Source organism: Branchiostoma floridae, chromosome 6 (assembly GCF_000003815.2).
Source record: "Branchiostoma floridae strain S238N-H82 chromosome 6, Bfl_VNyyK, whole genome shotgun sequence".
In the NCBI taxonomy this organism is placed as follows: Eukaryota; Metazoa; Chordata; class Leptocardii; order Amphioxiformes; family Branchiostomatidae; genus Branchiostoma; species Branchiostoma floridae.
Window position 1 is genome coordinate 753567 of NC_049984.1, and position 22735 is coordinate 776301.

Here is a 22735-nt window from a genome sequence, read left to right on the forward strand (position 1 = left end):
GACCGAAGGTTCTGGACACAGTAAGAGAGGGCAGACAGGCATGTGGGGCGCCTGACCAGAGGCACAGGACACAGTAGCTGATGGGATCGGGGCAGACAGGCATGTAGGGCGAAGGTTGTTGGGTGAAGGCAAGGTCAGGCTATCTAACATCTACCTAACGTCTGTTACGACCCCAGAAAGGTCACTAGGTGAAGGGTCAGACACGGTTGTGAGCAGCTCTGCCTGTGGCTGCCGGACTCCTTACTGGGGACCACCATGGGCTGGGCGGACTGTGCACCAACTCACCACCACGGTACCCGGGGTTCTCACAGGCCCACATCACAGAATATCTGTCCGCTGGGCAGACTCCTGGTTCATAGAATTCAACAAAAGGAGACGACTTCTAATCTATCCTACAATTCATAGTAAAATCAGCCGACAGCCAGCTGAGTACAGCCTGGTCACTTGAGCAGACATATCACCTCATGCAATTCTATGCTAATTAGTAGTTCATATTCCAAAAGGGGCAGATCTGCATAATCAACTATACTCAACTGGAAGCCTTGTAACCATGGTTACTGTCTTGCTCATGACCATGGTTACCGTGTCTTGCCTGTAACCATGGTTACCAGAAAGGATGGCATGTAGGTGGCCATGGTATTGATCACCAAGAATGACCGTAACCATGGCAACACTTGACACGCAGACTTGTAACCATGGTTGCCAAGAGCTTCCCTGTGTAACCATAATTACAGTAGAGTGTTTGCTGTAACTATGGAAACACATGACATGTAAGTTGTAACCACAGAAAAGTACAGAGGTTTGTGGTTCATGTCTTGAGAAGACGGCAGACTCCTTGGAGGGCGTCTTGAAGAGGCTTGGTTAGAACTCGAAGGTCTCGTCGGCCATGTCGAGGGCCCAGGCAAACTTGTCCCGCTGCGTCTTATTGTAGATCTTCTCCACTGGGACTTCCCACTTCTTACACCTGGGGGGGTACAGAACAGGGTTAGCATGGGACTTCCCACTTCTTACACCTGGGGGATGGGGAAGGCGTTAGAGGGTGTGGTTTCTGAACAGGAAATCTACCTCAGATACCAGGGAATGCAATAATCATGCAATTAAGACCATAGCTGTGTGTATATACGAGGGGTGATCAGCCTCACCCAGAAATACTAAGCACAACTCAAATTTCGAAGTACAACTTCATAGTATGAATTTGAATGTAAGTTCATGTGTGACGGTAGTCAACATTATGTTACAATTTAAGACTTTATATCCGTACACAAAATAAAGCGCGAACCAACAAGCTTTCGATCAGTCCTCTGATCCTTCTCAAGTATGATCCTTCATAGTATGAAGTCTTCTATCAATATCCTCCAAATTTCAAATCATTGGAGTCATTACTTTCCAGGCATTCGTTTTTTTTAAATTAGAAGGTAAGTGGCGAGAAAAACAAGCATGAATTGTGTCAGACATGTGTGGGTCGAGTTCTCCATGCAGTAAATTCTTTGTCATTAACAAAAGACAAAAAACAAACATTGTCAAAATGTTTGATAATGATTTTCTTCCTATTTCATGCAGGAAGAAGTGGGTAATTGACTTTCAGCAGCACAAGTTGACCCGCACACCTCAGGTCACAGCTCAATTGTCCACGTTTTTTTCCTTCTGCCTTACCTATCGTTATTGGGTGCCGCCCACAAATTAGTAATGATCACACTAATTTGAATTTTGGTACACATTGATATAAGACTATGCTCCGAAATCTGAGTTGTGCTTATTATTTCTGGGTGACGCCGAGAACTTATTAAACACCCCTCGTAAGTGCTTGTTTACCAGACCATGCCACAGACATGCAAGGGTCGAGGTTAGCATGTGTTTGTTAAGTGCTGACCCTGGTTATGAGGTATGTGTTTGTTTGTTTGTTTTCTATTTGTTTATTTGTTTGTTACTCACCATGCCACAGAGATGCGTGGGTCCAGGTAGTTGAGCTTGGAGGTGCCGAGAGCGATCTCTTTGTTCTCCTCCTGGGGGGGGAACAACAACAGCTGAGGTCAGATTTCTGCCATGAAACCACTGATAAGTCCAACCCAAACATGGCCCACACTATAAGGGGGGATGTTACTACAACGTGAAGGCAGGTAGGTAAGGTGTCAGTGGCCTGTACCACTTCTAAACGGGGGTGTTACCTTGTCAGTGGCCTGTACCAACTCTAAAAGGAGGTGTTACCTTGTCAGTGGCCTGTACCACTTCTAAAGGGGGGTGTTACCTTGTCAGTGGCCTGTACCACTTCTAAACGGGGGTGTTACCTTGTCAGTGGCCTGTACCACTTCTAAACGGGGGTGTTACCTTGTCAGTGGCCTGTACCACTTCTAAACGGGGGTGTTACCTTGTCAGTGGCCTGCACCTCCAGCTTCATGAGCTGCTCCTCCAGACGTTCCATCTGCTTCTTCTTACGCTCCAACATCCTGCACAAACAAACAAACAAACAAACAAATAAACAAACAACAGTCAGGGTTAGAACACTAACCATTCTTACGCTACAACATCCTGGACAAACAAACAAAAACATGCAAACAACAGTCAGCATTATAAACACTCCTACCCTTCTTCCAATCCAACACACTAGACAAACAAACTAACAACACTGCGGGTTATGTACAACCCAACACCCTGGGGAGAATCAAGACCATCATCAGGACTGTTTTCCTGGTAAGGAACAACTCTCCTGCTTGGCACACCTGAAGGAACCTTTACCTGCATGTGTATGACATCTTGGCACACCAGAAGGAATGGTTACCGTGGTTACCTACCCCGCTGTCTTGGCGTCTCGTTTGTGCTTGTAGTCGGCCTTCAGCCCCTTGTACTCCTTCCTGGACTTCTTGATGTCTTCCTTCTTCTTGTCTATCTGTAATGCAGACAGGAACGTGTAAGTAATGAAGAGTGCACAACCAAACAGACTTGTGAAGAGTAGACATGCCAACAACCCTTTAGAACATGACCATCATCTCTGACATTTTCAACCGGTAAACCACTTCATGGTGGGGCACACTAGTTCTGATTAAGTGACGTTTTCTCCTTACCTTTGCCTGCAGGTTGCTCATGGACTTCTCGAATGTTTTGGGCACGGAGCGCTGATGGTTGCAGAGGATGGCCACGGCGCGGTTCGCTCGGTTGTACGACAGAATCTTGGCAGCTACAGAGTCCTCACCTGGGGAAGAAAAGGGAGGGTCAGCACGGACAAAGGCACTGTTTAATGTTACTGTTTAACAGTACACACCAGCCCAGCCTGCAGGCCCTGCATATCACAGCACAATAAATATGATCCTAGTAGCAGACAGCTGCCAGTACGTTTAGGAGTCCCTCGCAGATCTTTCCTTACAAGAGCAAAAATAGCCCCATGAGAAGCGCGAAAGTCTTGCTTGAAATTTCTTCACTTTTCAAAGCATTGCCAAAACGTCACTTCTTCTTCTTCTTAGTGTCACTTAAACAGCAGCTAGGGCCAAGCTGGCTTCCCTAAGCAGCACAACATTGCCCGACAACAGATCAGCAGTACTACATTCCAACAGCTTCCATTCCTGTAGCTTGCAGTGCAGAAGCCTGCAGTGCAGAAGCCTGCAGTACAGAAGCCTGCAGTACAGAAGCCTGCAGTACAGAAGCCTGCAGTACAGAAGCCTGCAGTACAGAAGCCTGCAGTACAGAAGCCTGCAGTACAGAAGCCTGCAGTACAGAAGCCTGCTGTAGGCCTGCAGTGCAGCAGCCTGCGGTACAAAAGCCCGCAGTACAGCAGCCCAAGCCTGCAGAGAAAGGTCACACAGCAGGGTGGACATCTGACAAATGTCACCAGTTAAGCTACACATGACTTTATCAGAAGTCTGAAAATCTGGAAAAGCTTTCAAGACGATTTCTGACGAGCATCTACAAGATGACCACCCTGCTTTGTGACACCTGAAGACGTTTGGGGGGTTCACCTGTCATGCCTGGACACCACAGCATGGCCAAGGGGGGGGGGGGGGGGGGAGGTACAGGAGGGGGTAAAGGTCAGGGGACAGGAGAAGAAAAAGGATGAAGATAAAACAAACATACAGAAACATGATGTCATGATGGGGAAATGGACAAAAGAGATGGGAGGGTCTGTGAAGTCATTGTACAGCAGAAAAGGACATGGTGAAAAACTGAAGGGGAAATCATGTGAGAAACTATTATGCAAAAATACTTGACAGTAATTCAAATAATCCTACACAAACTGATAAAAAGGGCTGATTAAAGGGTGCTGAAAGAACAATCTCAGTATTCATGTAAAACCTCCAATCATAAGTGATGAGCAATGGGAAACTACAGCCAAGTTGTGTATGATTTTGTACTGAAGCTCTTTGCTGTCAGGTTGTGTATGAGACTATTACATTCTGTTGGGTTTTGACTGTATTTTGTGTGTGTCTGGGTGTGTGTGGTTTATGTATTACTACAAACTGTTAGTGTTAGTTGTGGCTGCTGATACAGGGTGTTGGAGGTGTTGTAAGTCCTGTGTGTTTGTGTGTGGTTTGTGAGTGTGTGTATGCGCGCGAGAGAGTGTGTGTGTGTGTGTGGTTTGTGTGTGTGTGTGTGAGTGTGTGCGTTGTGTGTGTGTACATAATTACGTACTGTTAGTAAGAAGTTGTAGTTGCTATTGCAGTGTGTTGGGGGCGTTGTAAGTCCTCTATGTGTGTGTGGCGTGTGTCTGTGAATGTGTGTGTGAGTATGTATTACGTACTGTTAGTCAGTAGTTGCAGCTGCTGCTGTAAGGTGTTGGAGGCATTGTAAGTCCTGTGTGTGTGTGTGCGAGAGGGAGTGTGTGTGGGCGTGCACGTGTGTGTGTATACATGATTACGTACTGTTGGTCAGCAGTTGTAGTTGTTGCTGTAAGGTGTTGGAGGTGTTGTAAGTCCTGTGTGAGTGAGTGTGTGCATGTGTGTGCACGTCCTGTGTGTGTGTGTGAGTGTGTTTGTGAGTAATACGTACTGTTAGTGAGAAGTTGCAGTTGCTGCTGCAGAGTGTTGGAGGCGTTGCAAGTCCTGTGTGAGTGTGAGTGAGTGCGTGTGTGTGAGAGTGTGTGTCTGTGTGTGTGTGTGAGAGTGTGTGTGTGTGTGTGTGTGAGAGTGTGTGTCTGTGTGTGTGTGTGAGTGTGAGAGTGTAATAGTATTACGTACTGTTAGTGAGAAGTTGCAGCTGCTGCTGTAGAGTGTTGGAGGCGTTGTATGTCCTGTGTGTGTGTGAGTGTGTGTGTGTTGTGAGTGAGTGTGAGTGTGTGTGTGAGTGTGTACATGATTACGTACTGTTAGTGAAGAGTTGTAGCTGCTGCTGTAAGGTGTTGGAGGCGTTGTACGTTCTGTGCGAGTGTGTGTGAGTGTGAGTGAGTGAGAGTGTGAGTGAGTGTGCTGCATACGTACTGTTAGTCAGCAGTTGCAGTTGCTGCTGCAGTGTGTTGGAGGCGTTGTACGTCCTGTGCGAGTGTGTGTGTGCGCGCGCGTGTATGTGAGTAATACGTACTGTTAGTGAGGAGCTGCAGCTGCTGCTGTAGTGTATTGGAGGCGTTGTACGTCCTGTGTGTGTGTGTGTGCGTGCGTGCGCGTGTATGTGAGTAATACATACTGTTAGTCAGTAGCTGCAGCTGTTGCTGTAGTGTATTGGAGGCGTTGTATGTCCTTTGTGTGTGTGAGTGTGTACTAGTATTACGTACTGTTGGTGAGGAGCTGCAGCTGTTGCTGTAGTGTGTTGGAGGCATTGTACGTCCTGAAGACCTTGGCCGTCAGACCCTCCATCATGTCCTGCAGGTGCTTGTTCAGGATCGTCGTGTTCAGCCGGTCGAACAGGTCGTCTCCGTCCGACTTGTTCTCCTTGAACAGCTGCAGGTTCTTAAACACCTGCAGGAGACACAAACATCTTAAACACCTGCATGAGACATAAACAAGGTTCTTAAACACCTGCACAAGACACAAACATCTTAAACACCTGCACAAGAAAAAAAACATCTTAAACACCTGCACAAGACACAAACATCTTAAACACATGCACAAGACACAAACATCTTAAACACCTGCACAAGACACAAACATCTTAAACACCTGCACAAGACACAAACATCTTAAACACCTGCACAAGACACAAACATCTTAAACACCTGCACAAGACACAAACATCTTAAACACCTGCACAAGACACAAACATCTTAAACACCTGCACAAGACACAAACAAGGTTCTTAAACACCAGTACAAGACACAAACAAGGTTCTGATTCACCCCAGCTCCTCAGCAGTCCTGACTGGTGTTTTCAAACAACTCTCAACAGAGCTGCCTGTTCACCAAAACACTCAGCCACACCCGTGAATAGTTTCATCAGGTTGGTACGTCACTGAATTAAGAGACTCTTTTTACACAACCATTGTTTTATTCACACCGACATTTCAGGGCGATTTTGACTGGTTTACATTGTACTGCAGGACAGGTGTTGATTGCTCACAGTTTACATGCGGTCACAAAGCGTAAAGTATTTACATGTGTACAGACAGATGTATGCAAAATATTTACAATGTGGTCCCAGCCACACCAAATTCAACCCTCAGGCTAATATGTAAAACCTTAAACTGATGACCTTTACCCTATCCCATCTTCTTCTCCACGCCCACAAAGTTGAGGGAAGAGCTCAAACTGACGACCTATGACTTATGACCTAACTGACCTTCTTCTCCACAGCCACGAAGTTGTGGTAGCGGATGGAATCTTTTCCCAGGAAGTCAAACTCGACCACGAACTCCTTGCCCTCGTGTTCGCGGTGAAGGTTGATGTGCTCGACACGCAGAGAGCAGCAGCCGACCGTGTCTGCCGCCTCGTCTGAGTCCTTCTCGTTACCCGCTCTCAGGGCGAGCTGAGGAACAACAAACAAATAAATAAATAAATAAACAGAACAGAGAGCAGCAGCCGACCGTGTCTGCCGCTTCGTCTGAGTCCTTCTCGTTACCCGCTCTCAGGGCAAGCTGGGAAAAAACAAACAAATAAATAAATAAACAAAACAGAGAGCAGCAGCCGACCGTGTCTGCCGCTTCGTCTGAGTCCTTCTCGTTACCCGCTCTCAGGGCAAGCTGGGAAAAAACAAACAAATAAATAAATAAACAAAACAGAGAGCAGCAGCCGACCGTGTCTGCCGATTCGTCTGAGTCCTTCTCGTTACCCGCTCTCAGGGCAAGCTGGGAAAAAACAAACAAATAAATAAATAAACAAAACAGAGAGCAGCAGCCGACCGTGTCTGCCGCTTCGTCTGAGTCCTTCTCGTTACCCGCTCTCAGGGCAAGCTGGGGAGCAACACAACAAACAGAACAGGAAGCAGCAGCCAAATGTGTCGGCTGCTTTGTCAGAGCCCTTCTTGTTACAGCTTGAAGGGCCATCTGGGGAACAAGACTGGGGGGGGTCACAGATCGTCGATGAAGTACAGTTAATCACTCCAGGTTTTAGAGGCAGGTGAAGGTTCATGGGTCAGAGGGCGTACCTTGTCGATGAAGTACAGTTAATCACTCCAGGTTTTAGAGGCATGTGGAGGTTCATAGGTCGAAGGGCATACCTTGTCGATGAAGTACAGTCAATCACTTCAGGTTTTAGAAGGTCAAGGTTCATGGGTCGGAGGGTATACCTTGTCGATGAAGTAGAGCGCCACGGCTCGCTGCCGTATCCTCATCTCCTTGGACTTCCACTCCTCGCGGTACTGCGCCCGGATCCGGTCCACGCACTTGTGCAGCTTCCGCGCTGTCTCGTACTTCATCCAGTCCTTCTCACCCTGGAGGTCAAGGGGCACAGGGGTCAGGGGAGGTCACAGGGTCAGAGGAGATCAAGGAAGCAGGGGTCAGAGGTCAAGGCACTATTTCTTAGGTTTACCCTAAGGTATTAGGATTTACACAAATTTGATATAAGATTTCTGTGATAATTTCAAAGATCATATTACTCGCCTAATATCTGTCAACAACTGGACTAAAGGTTGGTTGGACGATTCTTACTGGATTACAGTGACTAGGTCAGAGGTCAGGAGCTAGCGTTACCTCGAGTCTGGGGACTGCATTGAGCATGTATCTGATGGGGAACCAACCAGTGTGTGTATGTGTGTGTGTGTGTGTGTGTGTGTGTGTTTGTATGTGTAAGGTGTGTGTGTGTATGTGTGTGTGAGGGGTGTGTGTGTGTGTGTATGTGAGGTGTGTGTGCATGTATGTGAGGTGTGAGTGTGTGTGTATGTGAGGCGTGAGTGTGTGTATGATTAGAAACTGTCAGACAGTGTTACCTTGAGTCTGAGTGTGGCGTTGAGCATGAAGTACTTGATGGAACTGTGTGTTTGTGTGTGAGATGTGTGTGCCAGTGTGTGTGTGCATGCGTCCGTGCGTGTGTTCGTGTGTGTGTGTGAGGTGCATGTTGAGTAGGTTTACCTTGAGTCTGGAGTGTGTGTGTATGTTGTGACGAGTGTGTGTGTGTGTTCGTGTGTGTGTGTAAGGTGTATGCTGAGTAGCTTTACCTTGAATCTGGAGGTGGCGTTGAGCATGACGTACTTGATGGAAGTATGTGTTTGTGTGTGAGATGTGTGTGCCAGTGTATGCGTGTGTGTGCGTCTGTGTTTGTGTGTGTGTGTAAGGTGTATGTTGAGTAGCTTTACCTTGAGTCTGGAGGTGGCGTTGAGCATGACGTACTTGATGGAGCCCTGGATGTGTGTGTGTGCGTGCGCATTTGTGTGTGTGCATGCGTCCGTTCGTGTGTGTGTATATGTGTAAGGTGTATGGTGTTACCTTGAGTCTGGAGGTGGCGTTGAGCATGACGTACTTGATGGAACTGTGTGTTTGTGTGAGAGTGTGTGTGTGGGCATGTTGTGACGAGTGTGTGTGTGAGTGTGTGTGAGTGTGTGTGTGTGTGCGGTGATAGCTTTACCTTGAGTCTGGATGTTGCGTTGAGCATGACGTACTTGATGGAGCCCTGGATGTTCTCCGACCAGCTGGCCAGCCACGTTACGGAGTTGTCGTGTCGAACCTCCTTCCACTTGTGGCCGGGGGGTGCCTTGGGGTACACTGAGTCCCTGCAGGGGGTACAGGTAACCATGCAGGGGTTACAGGTAACTATGGTAACAGGGGCACTTTGGGGTACGGGTTAACCTTTAGAACAAATTTAGGCTTATTCTTCTGATTCAGTTTTTTTCTTCTTTCTTTTACCTCTGAAGGACAGACATATTTTTGGTGTATGTAAGCTTTCTCTAATGTAATGGGATAAAAGCAATTCGCACTGGTGCAAGTTTGGTCTAAGAGTACTTGCACCACACCCATTTGACATGCACAAACTTGCATATACATGTGGTATTTCAAGCCCTGTATACAACAACCCCTTACTTGCTACAGTTGATGATGACGTCCTCCGGTCGGACCTGTAACCATGGTAACCCTACTTACTTGCTGCAGTTGATGATATCCTCCGGTCGGACCTGTAACCATGGTAACCCTACTTACTTGCTGCAGTTGATGATGACGTCCTCCGGTCGGACCTGTAACCATGGTAACCCTTCTTGCTACAGTTGATGATGACGTCCTCCGGCCGGACCTGTAACCATGGCAACCCTACTTACTTGCTGCAGTTGATGATATCCTCCGGTCGGACCTGTAACCATGGTAACCCTACTTACTTGCTACAGTTGATGATGACATCCTCCGGCCGGACCTGTAACCATGGTAACCCTACTTACTTGCTACAGTTGATGATGACGTCCTCCGGCCGGACCCGTTTCTTGTGCATGCCCATCTTGGGGTGGTCTCCCCTGTAACCATGGTAACCCTACTTACTTGCTACAGTTGATGATGACATCCTCCGGCCGGACCCGTTTCTTGTGCATGCCCATCTTGGGGTGGTCTCCCCTGTAACCATGGTAACCCTACTTACTTGCTACAGTTGATGATGACGTCCTCCGGCCGGACCCGTTTCTTGTGCATGCCCATCTTGGGGTGGTCTCCCCTGTAACCATGGTAACCCTACTTACTTGCTACAGTTGATGATGACGTCCTCCGGCCGGACCCGTTTCTTGTGCATGCCCATCTTGGGGTGGTCTCCCCTGTAACCATGGTAACCCTACTTACTTGCTACAGTTGATGATGACATCCTCCGGCCGGACCCGTTTCTTGTGCATGCCCATCTTGGGGTGGTCTCCCCTGTAACCATGGTAACCCTACTTACTTGCTACAGTTGATGATGACGTCCTCCGGCCGGACCCGTTTCTTGTGCATGCCCATCTTGGGGTGGTCTCCCCTGTAACCATGGTAACCCTACTTACTTGCTACAGTTGATGATGACGTCCTCCGGCCGGACCCGTTTCTTGTGCATGCCCATCTTGGGGTGGTCTCCCCTGTAACCATGGTAACCCTACTTACTTGCTACCGTTGATGATGACGTCCTCCGGCCGGACCCGTTTCTTGTGCATGCCCATCTTGGGGTGGTCTCCCCTGTAACCATGGTAACCCTACTTACTTGCTACAGTTGATGATGACGTCCTCCGGCCGGACCCGTTTCTTGTGCATGCCCATCTTGGGGTGGTCTCCCCTGTAACCATGGTAACCCTACTTACTTGCTACAGTTGATGATGACATCCTCCGGCCGGACCCGTTTCTTGTGCATGCCCATCTTGGGGTGGTCTCCCCTGTAACCATGGTAACCCTACTTACTTGCTACAGTTGATGATGACGTCCTCCGGCCGGACCCGTTTCTTGTGCATGCCCATCTTGGGGTGGTCTCCCCTGTAACCATGGTAACCCTACTTACTTGCTACAGTTGATGATGACGTCCTCCGGCCGGACCCGTTTCTTGTGCATGCCCATCTTGGGGTGGTCTCCCCTGTAACCATGGTAACCCTACTTACTTGCTACAGTTGATGATGACGTCCTCCGGCCGGACCCGTTTCTTGTGCATGCCCATCTTGGGGTGGTCTCCCCTGTAACCATGGTAACCCTACTTACTTGCTACAGTTGATGATGACGTCCTCCGGCCGGACCCGTTTCTTGTGCATGCCCATCTTGGGGTGGTCTCCCCTGTAACCATGGCAACCCTACTTACTTGCTACAGTTGATGATAACGTCCTCCGGCCGGACCCGTTTCTTGTGCATGCCCATCTTGGGGTGGTCTCCCCTGTAACCATGGCAACCCTACTTACTTGCTACAGTTGATGATAACGTCCTCCGGCCGGACCCGTTTCTTGTGCATGCCCATCTTGGGGTGGTCCCCGCGGCCGCGGAACAGGCCCGGAGGCTCGATCTTGAAGTTTCCGATGCGCTGCTTGTGGCCGTCGATGTTGCAGAAGCCGTACTCCTCCACCGTCGCCTCGTTCTGCTTCTTTATCTCCTGCAGGTCGGCAGGGAAACGGGGTTACGAAAGGTCAACGGGAGGGAAAAACATCAACAACAAACTGTCTGAGCAGGACTGATGCCATGGTAACTGATTCCATGCCAACTAACTCTACAGCAACAAATGCCATGGTAATGGATTCCATGGCAATTTCATAGAAACAATTGCCTTAGCAACAGATTCCATGGCAACAAACTCCACAGCAACAAATTCTACAGCAACAGATTCCATGGCAACAGATTCCATGGCAACAAAGTACACAGCAACAAATTTCATGGTAACAATTGCCATGGCAACAGATTCCATGACCAAAAAAAACCCACAGCAACACATGCCATGGCAACAGCTGATTCAGGGATCTCTACACAAGAGAGGATCAGAGATCAGATCAGAACAGAACCACACGCTGAGACAGGATTACCAGGAGCCTGGCCCGCTCTCGAGCAGCGCGGCCACCTCGAGCTCGCTTCTGCAAAAGGAGGGGTCACAGGTCACACGTGTCTCCAGGGCTGTTTTTGTGTCTGTGTTATCACAAAGTTGGGCAGGGCTACTGAATTGGTCTACTGCAGAATCCATTCAGTGCCTAAGGTACAAACTGTGCTCTTTTTCCCCCGTTGCATACATGTGTACAAAAGTATAATATGTACCGCTCCCCCTTCACCCCACAAGCCTTCAGATAAATGTACACCCCCTCCCCACAGATAAATACACACCCCCTCTCCCTGCCTCTCCCCACAGATAAATGCACACTCCCTGCCCCTCCCCACAGATAAATGCACACTCCCTGCCCCTCTCCACAGATTAATGCACACTCCCTCACTCCCCCTGCCCCTCCCCACAGATAAATGCACACTCCCACCTGTTTCTGCTCCTTAGTCATGGCCTTCCTCTCCTCAGATTTCTGCTTGTAGTAGACGTCCATCTGCCGGAAGTCGCACTTGTCCAGGTTTGTGATGACCTTGCGTTCCTCAGGGGTCATGACCTTGCGCCAGTCGTGGAAGAAGTTTTTTCGGAAGGCGTCCTTGGTGACGTAGTCGTGGTCCAGCATGCGGCCGAAGAACCCGGCAACCTCCTCCGTCTCCTCGCTCAGCTTCATGGGCTTCCCTGGGGAGGGGGAGGGTGGTTAGGGTGGGGCTTCCATGTGCCTGTGTGTGTCTCTGTCTGTGTGTGTACATGTGTCTGTGTGTGTACATGTGTCTCCGTCTCCTCACTCAGCTTCCTGGGCTTGCCTGGGGAGGGGGGCGGGGAGGTTAGGGAGGGGCCATGTGTCTCTGTGTCTGTGTGTGTACATGTGCCTGTCTCTCCGTGTGTGTACATGTGTCTCCGTCTCCTCACTCAGCTTCCTGGGCTTGCCTGGGGAGGGGGGCGGGGAGGTTAGGGAGGGGCCATGCGTCTGTGTGTCTGTGTGTACATGTGCCTGTCTCTCCGTGTGTGTACATGTGTCTCCGTCTCCTCACTCAGCTTCATGGGCTTGCCTGGGGAGGGGGGCGGGGAGGGTCAGGGTGAGGCTTCCAAGTGCCTTTGTGTCTCCGTCTCCTCACTCAGCTTCATGGGCTTGCCTGGGGAGGGGGGCGGGGAGTAAGGGTGAGGCTTCCATGTGTCTGTCTGTCTGTGTGTTTCCTGTGTGTGTGTGTGTATGTATGTGTGTGTGTATGTGTGCGCGTGCGTGCATGCGTGAGGGGAGAGTTAGGGTGTGGCTTCCATGTGTCTGTGTGTGTCTTTGTATGTGTGTGTGTGTGTGTGCGCACGTGTGTGTGTGTGTGTGTGCGCACGTGTGTGTGTGCACGTGTGTGTGTGTGCGCACGTGTGTGTGTGTGTGCGCACGTGTGTGTGTGTGTGTGTGTGTGCGCACGCGTGCGTGCGCGTGTGTGTGTGTGTGCGCGTGTGTGTGTGTGTGTGTGTGTGTGTGTGTGCGTGAGGGGAAGGTCAGGGTGTGGCTTGCATGTGTCTGTCTGTGTGTTTCCTGCATGTGTCTGTGTGTGAGGGGAGGAGAAGGTAAGGGTGAGGCTTCCATGTGCCTTGTACAGGTACTCCATGCTGTCAGGAAGGAGTTCTTGTGTGTGTGTGTGTGTGTGTGTGTATGTACGTGCGTGTGTGAGTGTGCTTGATAAGACTCACCATCATACCGGAACTGCACGCTGTCGGGCAGCGGTTCTTGTGTGTGTGCCTGCCTGCATGCATGCATGAGTATGCGTGTATGTGTGTGTGCCTGTGTGTGTATGTATGTACATGTGTGCGTGCGTGTGCATGTGCGGTAAGACTCACCATCATACAGGAACTCCACGCTGTCGGGCAGCGGCTCATAGGCGGGGGCGAAAACGGGCCCTTTGTGCTCCAGAAACTTCCACTTCACTCCCTCCTCACGGGGACCCTCTTCCCACCTGCACAGGTCACATGACTCATGAGAACCAATCACAGGTAAGGGCACATGACTCATAAGAACCCAGACAAGGTCACATGACTCATAAGAACCAATCACAGGTAAGGGCACATGACTCGTGAGAACCAATCACAGGTAAGGGCACATGACTCGTAAGAACCAATCACAGGCAAGGTCACATGACTCATAAGAACCAATCACAGGCAAGGTCACATGACTCGTAAGAACCAATCACAGGCAAGGTCACATGACTCGTAAGAACCAATCTAAATTAAGCTGGTCACATGACTTAAAGGAAGCAATTGGAGGTACACGTCACATGACATGTAAGAACCAATCACAAGACTCACAAGATCACAATCATAAGATCACAAGACTCAGAAGAACCAATCTAAGAAAGTAATCCAGGTAAATGTCTATTTGCAACATCTTCAGGAAATCAGTTGTACAAAGCTTAAGTTTGACAGAAGAACTCACCATTTCCAGACTTCTGGCTCCTCCTTCTTGGCTTTCTTCTTGCCCTGAGGAACAGAAGGAGACTTTAAGACCAAGACATCAACAACAGACCAGGACTGTCTTTTGTTTTGGGGCAGAAAAAATTCACCCTTTTCGTCCCAAAAACTGAACTGATTGAGCAACAAAGATGAACATCTTGGGCCCAAAAACGATGAGTTGAAAAATGTAAAGCTGGACACAGCCCTGGCTGACCTGGGCACCTGTAATGATGTATCCAGGGGTTTTGGTCATGTCTATCATGGAAAAAAGAACACAGGGCTTCGGTAACGAGAAACTTTTCTTACCTTCTCAGGTGTTGCCTTCTCCTCCTTCCCTTTCTTCTTCTTGGGTTTGGGCTTCGCCTGGCAGAGAAAATGGAGAAGATTTAAAACCAGTTTCATCTCACTTTGGGCACAGAAACTCAGTTCACATGTTATATACATTAGGCAGGGTTATCCACAAGCAATATAACCAACTTACACTGACAAATCATGTATCAAAGTAGGATAACATGCAGAACATCTATTTGCTTCATACAGGAGCAGGTTGAGACAGAGTCAGCCCAACACATGAAGGTAGTAAAAAAAGACAGAGGAGCTGAAGACAAACCTTCCTGTACATGTCATACTTCAGGAACTGGAACCCCCCTAACTACATTGAGGGGATATACAACAACACACACACACAGGACAGGGATGTACACAAACAACACACACACAGGACAGCAAGGTAGGAAAAACAACAGAAATGAGCAGGTAAAAAGAACCATCCTGATCAAGATCAGTTCTGAGAGGGAAACAGAATACATTCATGCAGAGATGAAAATGAAACAAATCAGCAGAAAGATTTTCCTACCAGGAAAGGAAAGCAGAAGGGAGAAGAAAGTCAGATTTTAACCATGAGAAGACTTACTATTGGCTTGTCATCATCATCATCACTCTCTGCTTTCCGTTTCCTAGCAACCGCCTCTGCTGAAGGCTTCTCCTTCTTGATCTTCTTCTTCTCAGCCCTGGACAACAAGAATGGACATGTTACATGGACATGTTACACGTTACATGGACATGGACATGTTACATGGACATGTTACACGTTATATGGACATGTTACACGTTACATGGACATGGACATGTTATGCGCTACATGGACGCGTTACTTGGACTTCAGCCCTGGACAACAATAACAGACATGTTACATGGCCTAACAGGACTTGTTACTCAGTATCACTGCTTTCAATCCCTGATACAGTACCAGTCCTACTCCTGCTAGCCAGGACTGTGAGAGGAAGACTACTGGACACATGAGGGTTCTGGGCACCAAATCACGGTTTACTCTGCCACACCAGCCTGAGGGTGCCATGCTGTTAGTTTTATCTCGTACGCAGGGCTCTAGACAGCGTCCGTTTTTCCGTCAATTGACGGAAATTTGATGCGTCTGACGGAAAAATTTTAAAACCAATCCGTCAACCTTGAAGGACAAAAATCCTTGGTGGAAGCCACGGGCGGCTTGGGGACGCTGTCCACGGCCGTAAAAGCCACACACTGTTTGTTTTGCTATTGTTATGATTGTTGACAATGTGTGTCGGCGCTCTTTTGAATACGATAATCTCATTAAAACCGGTTTTTCAAGGTCTCAATGGCAACATTTACTACTTTGTAGTGTCATAGGGAAAATCAATTTTCGCGGTTTTCAAGACGATTGGAATTGGCTGACGGAAAAAAAATTCCAGCTGGCTAAAGCCCTGCTCGTACGTGTCCCTACCTGGCAGCCAGGGGTTCGTCATCAGAGTCGCTCTCGTGTGCTCGCTTCTCGCCCTGTGCTCGCATCGCCTGGGAACAAACAGGTCAGGGGTTACTTCAACAGGTCAGGGGTCAACTTCAACAACTGATCATGGGGTTCTAAATACCGACTTCCTTAGATTTGTCGCATTATTAGTTGGAAAATCTATTTCTACTACAAGCCCAACATTCCAGCCAACTACCCTATCTTCCTTTCAAACTTTTCTGGTAGCATAAACCGCAAGGATACCCGGACTCATCCGAGGGCCCCAAACCCCCATGCAGACCCCAGACCTACCAGGGGAACGTCATCATCGCTGTCTTGGGGCTCCTTCTTCACTGCAGGCTGAGACCTGCACAAACAGGAAACAATCGTCATGACAACACGTTAGGAACAACAAACATTGGCAGGCAGGGTTCGAAATACTTTTTTTTGCTTCAGGCAAAATTGCAAGTTGGCAAAAACTTAACGTGCAATTTGAAAAATTTACATGCAAAATACAACAACTCTATACTGCAATGTTCTAGCCAGCATCCATCATTCCGTCTGTTGGTGGAATTTTGCTGCTCAGGATGGATAAGAATTTTGCCCATTGCATTACTTTTGACGGACTGAAATCGGCTCAGAAAAATATAGACAGAACTTCAAATTTTGGAAAGATATCCACATAATCAGCATGTAAGTTTGCAGCAAAGCCAAACTCGATTATCTATAACACCTACCAGGGCTCGAAATACCACATGCATATGCAAGTTTGTGCATGTAAAATTGGTGTGGTGCAAGTAAGTTTGGACCAAACTTGCACCAGTGCAAGTTACTTTTATCCACTAATACCTGACTTTAGAAAAAGCTTACACACACCAAGAATATTGTCTGCCATTGAAAGGTAAAAGAAAACAACACTGAATAAAAAAATAGCCTAAATTTGTTATTTCTAAACTTGGTTAGACATCCAGGTAAACAAAATTTGAAGACAATTCCATCTCTATAATGCTAAAAATTCCTATGGTGTTGTCTTACCTTGATTTGCATATGAGTAAATACATTTTGCATACAATTTAGTGACTTTGATATGATCAACTGGATTTTCCAGTTATATGTGTTTGTATTGAGTTGTTCTAGCGATGGTTAAGAATAGTGATGGAAGTCACTCGAAGAGTCCAGAAGAAATCTATTGATCTTATCAAGTTGTAGACATTGAATTGTCTTAAATTAAGCCTAAATTCACATTTGTTGTACAATTTGAAATCCAAAATAAAATACGCTTTGGAAAACAAATATCCAAACATGTGGTCTTTATGTATCCCCATATATTTGCAAATTTTCAGAAGAAGAATAAAGGGTTAACAGTTCACTATTTTGGGTTGTGCAAGTAAGTTTCTTTTGGTGCAAGTTACCTTTGGCTTAACTTGCACTGGTGCAAGTTGACTGAAAAGTGTATTTCGAGCCCTGCCTACTGATGACCGGTGACGATCCCCGCCAGACAAAGTATTTTTACTATAGGCCAGGTATTTTCAACATGCAATATTGCAAGTTAACTATGTGTATTTCAAACCCTGGCAGGTTAGCTGCAGGTACAGAAAATTGCTGGGTGGCCAAAAACTTTGCTACATCCAGGACCTACGAGTATGGCCACGTGCAAGTGGTAAACATGACAGTAACTGACTCTCCTGGGCAACAAGCAGATCCTGAAGGAAAACCTTTCTTGAAGGAAAACCTTACACCCACGGCTTACCCATCTTTCTCCTTCTTGATGACCAGTTTGGTGGGAGAGGATCCTTTCTCAGACACGCCCGGCTCCGTCTTGACCTTAACCTCCCCAGAAGACTTGGGTTTACTTGAAGACGAGCCGCCTTCCTTCCTGACCTTGTCGGGGCGGTGCTTGTCGGAGGAGTGCTTGGCGGACCCGTCCTTGTGTCGTTCCTTGTGCTTGTCTCCGCTGGACTTGTGTTTCCCCTCCGAGCCGTGTTTGTGTTTGTCTGCGCTGTGGTGGCCGTCCTTCGGCTTGGAGGAGTGGTCCTTGGAAGGTTTGTTTGGGTCTTTCGGCTTGGAGCTGTGCTCCTTGTGTTTGCTGCTGCTGTGTTTCTCCCCGCTCGACCTGTTGGGGTCCTTAATCTTCTCCGCACTGCTGCTGTGTTCGCGAGGCTTGTCGCCGCCGTGCTTGTCGTGCTTGTGCCGGTTGGGATCCTTGTGTTTGTCACCGGAGGACGACTTGTGGTGGTGCTTGTGGCCGGAGTGTTTGTGTGAAACGTTGTTCGGAGTCCCGTTCAGATGGTTTTCCACAGGTTTTTTGCTCTTCCCTGGACAAAAAGGAGAAGCAACACGAACATTTATAAGTCAGGGTGCTTCCAAAATCTATCCAAATGTTCTGTGCATATTTAGGGACAAATGTACAGATCTACAACGCCACCTACGAACTTGAGATAAAATGCAGTCCTTTTTCTCTGTCCTAGGATAGAAGCTTGCTTGTTTAGACAGACTTTAGTCTGAACTTCATGACAGAGATGTTTTTTTGTAAGCTTAGCCTTAGAATAACAGATTTTAGAACAGAAATGGGTTCACAGACAAAAAGTGGGAGAACAGGAAAATTTACAGCTAGAGACAACCCTGATCAAACTGCAGAGTGAGACTTCTATCGGAGTTGACTGGACCACCCGCTATTTGAGTGTTACCCCTGCATGCTACATAGTTTCTATGTACCTCACACGTATTATGATGTAAATTGAAGAAAACTATCTTCATAATGGGATGGGAATTTTGCACAAAGTCTTAGCTTGAAACTTTGTGTGAAAACGTGTGAATTCACCATTGTTGGTAGGGTGTTGGAAATAACCGTTTAAGCTGCTATAGATGATTACAACAATTCTTCCCTTGTCAGAGCATTCTAATGCGTTTCCATGGGCCAAGCAAATTCAACTTATTGGTTCTGAGATATGACTAATTCTTTTCTTTTTTGATATGGGAAAAAATCTGGTAAAATACCCCCACATATCATAAGGTTAACAATCTACTAAAATCTTAAACCTTCAACTTGTAACCTTCATTTCATTCATATGACCTCATACATACAACCTTCATATGGACTGTTTTAGAGGCCTACAAAAATGACTATGTTACATTTCAGGTAAGACACAACTGTTGCCATGGTAACTATTGTTCAATAAATTGAGGAAAATTGGTCAAATCATTGGAAGGGAATAAGTTAACATCCCCACTCCCCAAGAAACTACTCGCTTCCATTTAAAATGTCCACTGCCATATCACTGACCGGTGGATTTGGGGGCTAGTAAGAGGCAGAAATGGATTTAAAGCAACTTTTCAATTACAAATGTATCAATGACGATAGTATCCTGTCTACCTTGTCCCCCCCCAACAACCAGGAGGTTTAGGGACTAGGTAGGTACGAGTAGGTATCCTGAGGGTCTGCAGGGGCGATCCGGGCAACGATTCTCAATAATGGGTAACAATGATGTCTGGATAGCAAATAAGTACATAGATTTCCAACGTTCAATAATGCTTCACGAGCAACATACGGAAAATGCCTAACTGTTTTGTTAGCTTATGTGTGATAGATGTTGTGACTTCAATGATTGAATCTGATATTGCATCAACCTGCATAAGTCCTTAACATTTCCTCTTCCAGTGCACCCATAATAATATACTTGTTCCTTTTCACAGTCATGGAATCAGTCGTGGTCAACACAGAAAAAGAAAGCCAATGATAAAAGAATTTCATTGCTGGAAGTGAAACTAAGTAAACAAGTGAAACTGCAAAAGAAACTGTGTCTAAATTTTGGGCAAGTTTCATGTACATTTGTGTAATTGCCCGATAGGACAAGTGTACTTTAGAGAAGTTGTTCAACCCTGGAAATGTTGTAAGTGTTGTAACTAACAGGCAGACATCAACACATTCTTGCCCAGGGCAAGACATGTTCTTCATTTGTGTAAAGTACCGAAGTCAACAGTCTCCCATATCTGTAAGCTAACCCACAGCAGTAAGTATTGCAATTATATGGTGCACATCCTGGATACAAGCCTGAGTTACCAGCCGTCCTGACTGATGTTTATCTGCTCATGAATAATGTATTACTGACGTCCAAACTTCTATCTTCCATCAAGCCAAGGGGGTTTAAATAGGCCCAGCACAGGACAACTTTGGAGGGACTTTGATCATGTCTTCCCCATGCTTCAGCACTATTTGCTTTGTCTCTGTAGAATTCAATTCTGACCTGGGACATTTCTCTGGTTTACTGAGTTCATGAATTTAAGAACTTCTTTACAAGCCTTTATATACTGTTAAGCACTGAATATCCAAATATCCTAATATCTAAAAAAAACTCAATATTTTTTGCTAAACAAAACCGAACAAGAAACGTAACAGGTCCCGATGTGAGCCCCTGTATATGATGCGCCATGTGCTGTACGGCCCGGTGGTACGGGGTGGTACCGGCCGGTTGGTCGGTTCGCGGCGGGGCAGGGTGGCCCTGCGCCCGCCTGCCGACATGGCGACAACCCGGTACGTTAGACAAACCCCGATAGCACCCAGCCACCTCGGCAAAATATCGCAGAAACGACGTTTTCAGCCAATTCTTGAACATAGCTGCACTGTAGCTGTAAAGTTTGTTTGAGGTGAAAGAATTGGAAAGCCCTGATAGACAGGGACGTCCGGAAAGTGGGTAATTAAAATGGCTCGGCAGCCAGATTTTTCAAAGTGTGATTTTCGGGCCAGCGGCTAAGTCCTGACGCCATTTTCACTTCGCACGGAGGCACAAAATACGGCCTCGCGCCGCCCCGCCGCGAGAAAATACACACATTCATACAGATTAACGTAGTTCTACCGCCATACCACGCCCTTACAGACAAAATACATTTTAATGCCGGATTCATGTCCATTCTGCATGTTTTACAGCAAGGCAAGCGGCGCGGGGCTGAAAATTTCTAAGTGCCAAGATGGCTGCAGAGGCTAAGTCCCGACACAAGGTCAGAGCGGCGCAGCGGCGGCAGCAAGCTCAAATTCCGCCGAATAATTTCGCATTCTGCCGTCAGGGTTCAGTAGGGAATGCAAAAAGTCACCCAGGGTATAAATTTCAGGCGATTTGGACAACAAATCGCGCAGAAAACAGAGGATTTTACCCCATTCATGAGCTGGGGAAAATATTCTAAGTGCCATTTTGGCTCCAGAAACTAAGTCCACATCACAACAATAGCCAGGAACGCGCGAAGACGGGAAAATACTCACCTTCCGCGGACTTCGGCACTTTCTGCGACTGAAAAATAGAAAGAAAAGGGTCGGATGAGACTCAGATTTTTGAGGAGATAAAATTTGGATGAAGGGATTATTTTTGAAGAGGAAATGCCGGTTTTGCCGCGGCATGTGCGAGCGGCCCTCGCCAAAGAAACGCCGGCCATGCTGGCGGCAAGCACCGACAGTTTTACCTGTAAAATAGAGCACGCAAAAACTCACCACGATCGCCAAATTACACGAAAGAAATTGAAAAAGACACATGATATGGAAATAATTCTTACATCGGGGCTCCCGATGCCAGAATCGCCGCTTTGGAGGTCCATTTTGAGGTGATTTTTGCTCGAAGATCTGAAGTCTGTCTCTTCTGTGGCGTCGGAAATGGCTAAGTGTGGATTTGACTCCAAAGCGCATGCGTCAAACTGCGAGGCTGTGGAGGGGAATTCAGCTCACCCAGACACCACGTCATCACAACAGTCTGGCGGGCGGAGATATTTTCAAATTTGTATCTAATCTAAAAGTATGAATTTTGAAAGTTGTATAGAGATGGATGGTTATTATTGTGCTGGCGTCTAAAAAGATTTAATATCACAAATGTATGCAACGTTATGTATTGGTTTCCCAGCTAACTAAAGCGTTCCCATTACGTTGTATGTGAGGTGGACATATAAATTAACAACAATTCCTCATCTTTGTGCACTGTTCTTTAACCTGGTCCATGTACTAGTTCTCGTTACATGTACATTTGAAAATGCGTCAAAGCCATACCAGCATTGCAAAATCAAGGTATTACATTAAGTATACTCAGATACCCCATGCACAGTGTCATAAATTCTTCCAGGGACATTGAAAGGGATAATCTAAAGAATCTCACTTTTCAAAGCAACTGACTTGCAGGGCAGTTTTCTCCGTTATGTGTGTACGTTTATTCACATAAGGACTTTCAAATCGACATCGTTGTGTGGCGGAAATAATCATTAAACGGGTGAATTTCGGAACTTACACACCGTCATGTTCATTCGTGACGTCACTCCAGGTGTTTTGCTGGAATGCCATGACGTCACGTGTGTGAACGTCACGTCCGGTTTGTAACAGGTTGGAACTTGCGCCAAGGCCGTCCTGTCATGTGGGCAGTACTATAAATGCATGGATTTAATTTTGCGGTAGCGGGAAAAAGGACTTTTCGCGGCGGTTTTAATTTCGCGGTAGCACCATGCACTGTAGTATCTTAATGCCCTGGAAAAATGTTCGCGGTGGTTTTAAATTCGCGGTGAAATGGCCAACGCGAAAACCGCGAATATAAATCCACCGCGAACATTTCTGCATTTACAGTATCAGGCGCTGTGCGTTCTCCGACAGTCTCATAATGTGGACATCTGGCCAATAGAGTGACATTTCTAAAGCTTTTGGCTTTAACGTTATCAATTAACTTGATTTTAGATAAAATAACGTTAACGAATGTTTGAAAAAATGTTTGAAAAAG

At 47.0% G+C, this 22735-nt stretch overlaps 1 protein-coding gene across 1 annotated transcript; it reads right to left on the reverse strand.

Moving 5' to 3' along the window:
* Nucleotides 1-815: 815 nt before the first annotated feature.
* On the reverse strand, nucleotides 816-21716 carry LOC118417267 (DNA topoisomerase I, mitochondrial-like). The gene is made up of 20 exons (XM_035822764.1): nucleotides 21537-21716; nucleotides 21250-21277; nucleotides 17746-18310; nucleotides 16308-16362; nucleotides 15993-16060; nucleotides 15147-15243; nucleotides 14540-14596; nucleotides 14217-14260; nucleotides 13625-13740; nucleotides 12219-12463; nucleotides 11169-11356; nucleotides 8912-9056; nucleotides 7638-7781; nucleotides 6693-6878; nucleotides 5693-5876; nucleotides 3060-3187; nucleotides 2790-2884; nucleotides 2366-2444; nucleotides 1933-2003; nucleotides 816-964 (listed from the first exon to the last, which is right to left on the reverse strand). The coding sequence occupies exons 1-20, from the start codon at nucleotides 21576-21578 to the stop codon at nucleotides 862-864; spliced, it is 2640 nt and encodes an 879-aa protein (XP_035678657.1). The 5' UTR covers nucleotides 21579-21716; the 3' UTR covers nucleotides 816-861.
* Nucleotides 21717-22735: the final 1019 nt, after the last annotated feature.